The 1,697-nt window shown below is 42.8% G+C and overlaps 1 protein-coding gene across 2 annotated transcripts in view; it reads left to right on the top strand.

The window, feature by feature from the left end:
• The window catches only part of zbtb48 (zinc finger and BTB domain containing 48), a 20,399-nt gene extending 19,831 nt beyond the window's left edge, over positions 1-568 (top strand). For both annotated transcript variants that reach the window (XM_015373126.1, XM_015373125.1), the window contains exon 11: positions 109-568. In XM_015373126.1, coding sequence (XP_015228612.1) covers positions 109-492 — 384 coding nt within the window. In that variant the 3' untranslated portion in view covers positions 493-568. The remainder of the gene's footprint in view (positions 1-108) is intronic.
• Positions 569-1,697: the final 1,129 nt, after the last annotated feature.

The raw sequence follows: 1,697 nt of genomic DNA, 5'->3' as shown, positions 1-1,697 counted from the left end.
AACTTCCAGGTTACAGATAAAGGAACGCCTGATTTTCGTACCACTCGTTGAACACCAATGACCCAGTTGTTTCTCAGCATTCCTTAACCAAAGCCTTCTGTCTCTCAGGCACATCTCAGACGACACGTTCAGATCCACAAACGCACGGAGAACTACAATCCACGGCAGAGGAAGCTGAGGAATGTCATAGTAAAGGAGGTTGATGGAAGTCTCTCTGACAGCGAAGCCACTAATCGTACGGAGGCTCCGATCGCAGAGAGCGCCGCGGACCCGACCGTCGGCTCGGACGACACAGACTCCACCTCAGGCCTCGGCTCTGACTGCATCAACAGGGCTGTAGACGAGTCACAGGAAGCAGCAGCGGAGGAGGAGACGTCGAGTCAGGAGAGAGAGAGGAGTGAAACGGTGGAGAGTATCACTGAGCCGGAAGAGCCGCCGCAAACTCAGCCGATCAGCGACACGTTCGAGTCCACGATGGACGTGGAAGAATAACTCTGTGTATTGAGACCCAATTCTAATAAACATGCCTTTCAGCTATTCTGACTTTGGTGAAAGTGTGGCATGGAAAATAGAATAAAAGAGGCTGTGACTTCTAGAATCAAAGATCTTGGAATACAGCAAAGCAGTTTTCTCTGTATTCTGATTTTCTGGATTGGAAAAAAGGCCTTTAAATGACCAATAAGTAAGAAATTTACTCTAAATGTAATGAAATAATTTTCATTTGTCATCTGTGATTGAAGTAACATTCCATTTAAACAGTCAGTTCCCTTCATCAACACCTGAGTGAAGTTGGCCCCCCCACCTTCTTCAAATCAGACAAAATTAGTGTCAAACGTTTGTGCAGCAAAAATTTTCGTTTGTGCCGCTTTGGATTTGAAGATATTAATGAAAATGTAAAGGTCAAAAGGTCAACCAGCCCACCCCACCTTATTCAAATTAGACAAAATTGGTGTCAAACGTTTGTGCAGCAAACATTTTCGTTTGTGCCGCTTTCATTTTAAAGATATAAAGAGATTGTTTCTAGAGGTCATCAAAGGTCAACCAGCCCCCCCACCTTATGCAAATCAGACGAAATAGGTGTCAATTAACTCAGCTCAGTTTGAGCTGGTTTGTGCAGCAAAACATTTTCGTTTGTGCTGCTTTGGATTTGAAGATTTGAAGAAAGTGTGTGTGTGTGTGTGGGGGGGTTTGGTTGACCTTTGATGACCTCTAGAAACATCTCTTTATATCTTTAAAATGAAAGCGGCACAAACGTAAATTTTTGCTGCACAAACAAGCATAAACGTAGCACAAAAGTTTGACACTAATTTTGTCCGATTTGAATAAGGTGGGGGGGTAATTCACTCAGGTTTCATCAACAACCTTTAGACCTACAGGGTGGTACAACTGATCTCTATTCATGCTGTTACTCCTTTTACGGAGACACACGGTAAAAATGGCTTCTTTTGTAGCATTTGGCTTCAAAAACAAGCAGTCTGGCGGCTGTGGGAAGACGTTCCAACGGGAATTTTAGAGTTTTTGGATGTACTAACCAAGGAAATCCATACAGTATATACGCCCATGTATCCCATAATATAGTATGTAGCACAACATTAGTCTGGATATCTCAGATTGACTCGAAGATATTGACTGAGTTAGCCATCAACATTGTGTCTAACATACGAAAATAGAAAGTACACTGGAAAAACGATCTAGAA

This window comes from Cyprinodon variegatus, unplaced genomic scaffold (assembly GCF_000732505.1).
Source record: "Cyprinodon variegatus isolate N-32 unplaced genomic scaffold, C_variegatus-1.0 Scaffold81, whole genome shotgun sequence".
NCBI lineage: Eukaryota > Metazoa > Chordata > Actinopteri > Cyprinodontiformes > Cyprinodontidae > Cyprinodon > Cyprinodon variegatus.
The sequence above is the reverse complement of the archived record's forward strand: the minus strand, read 5'-3'. Positions and strand labels throughout refer to the sequence as shown.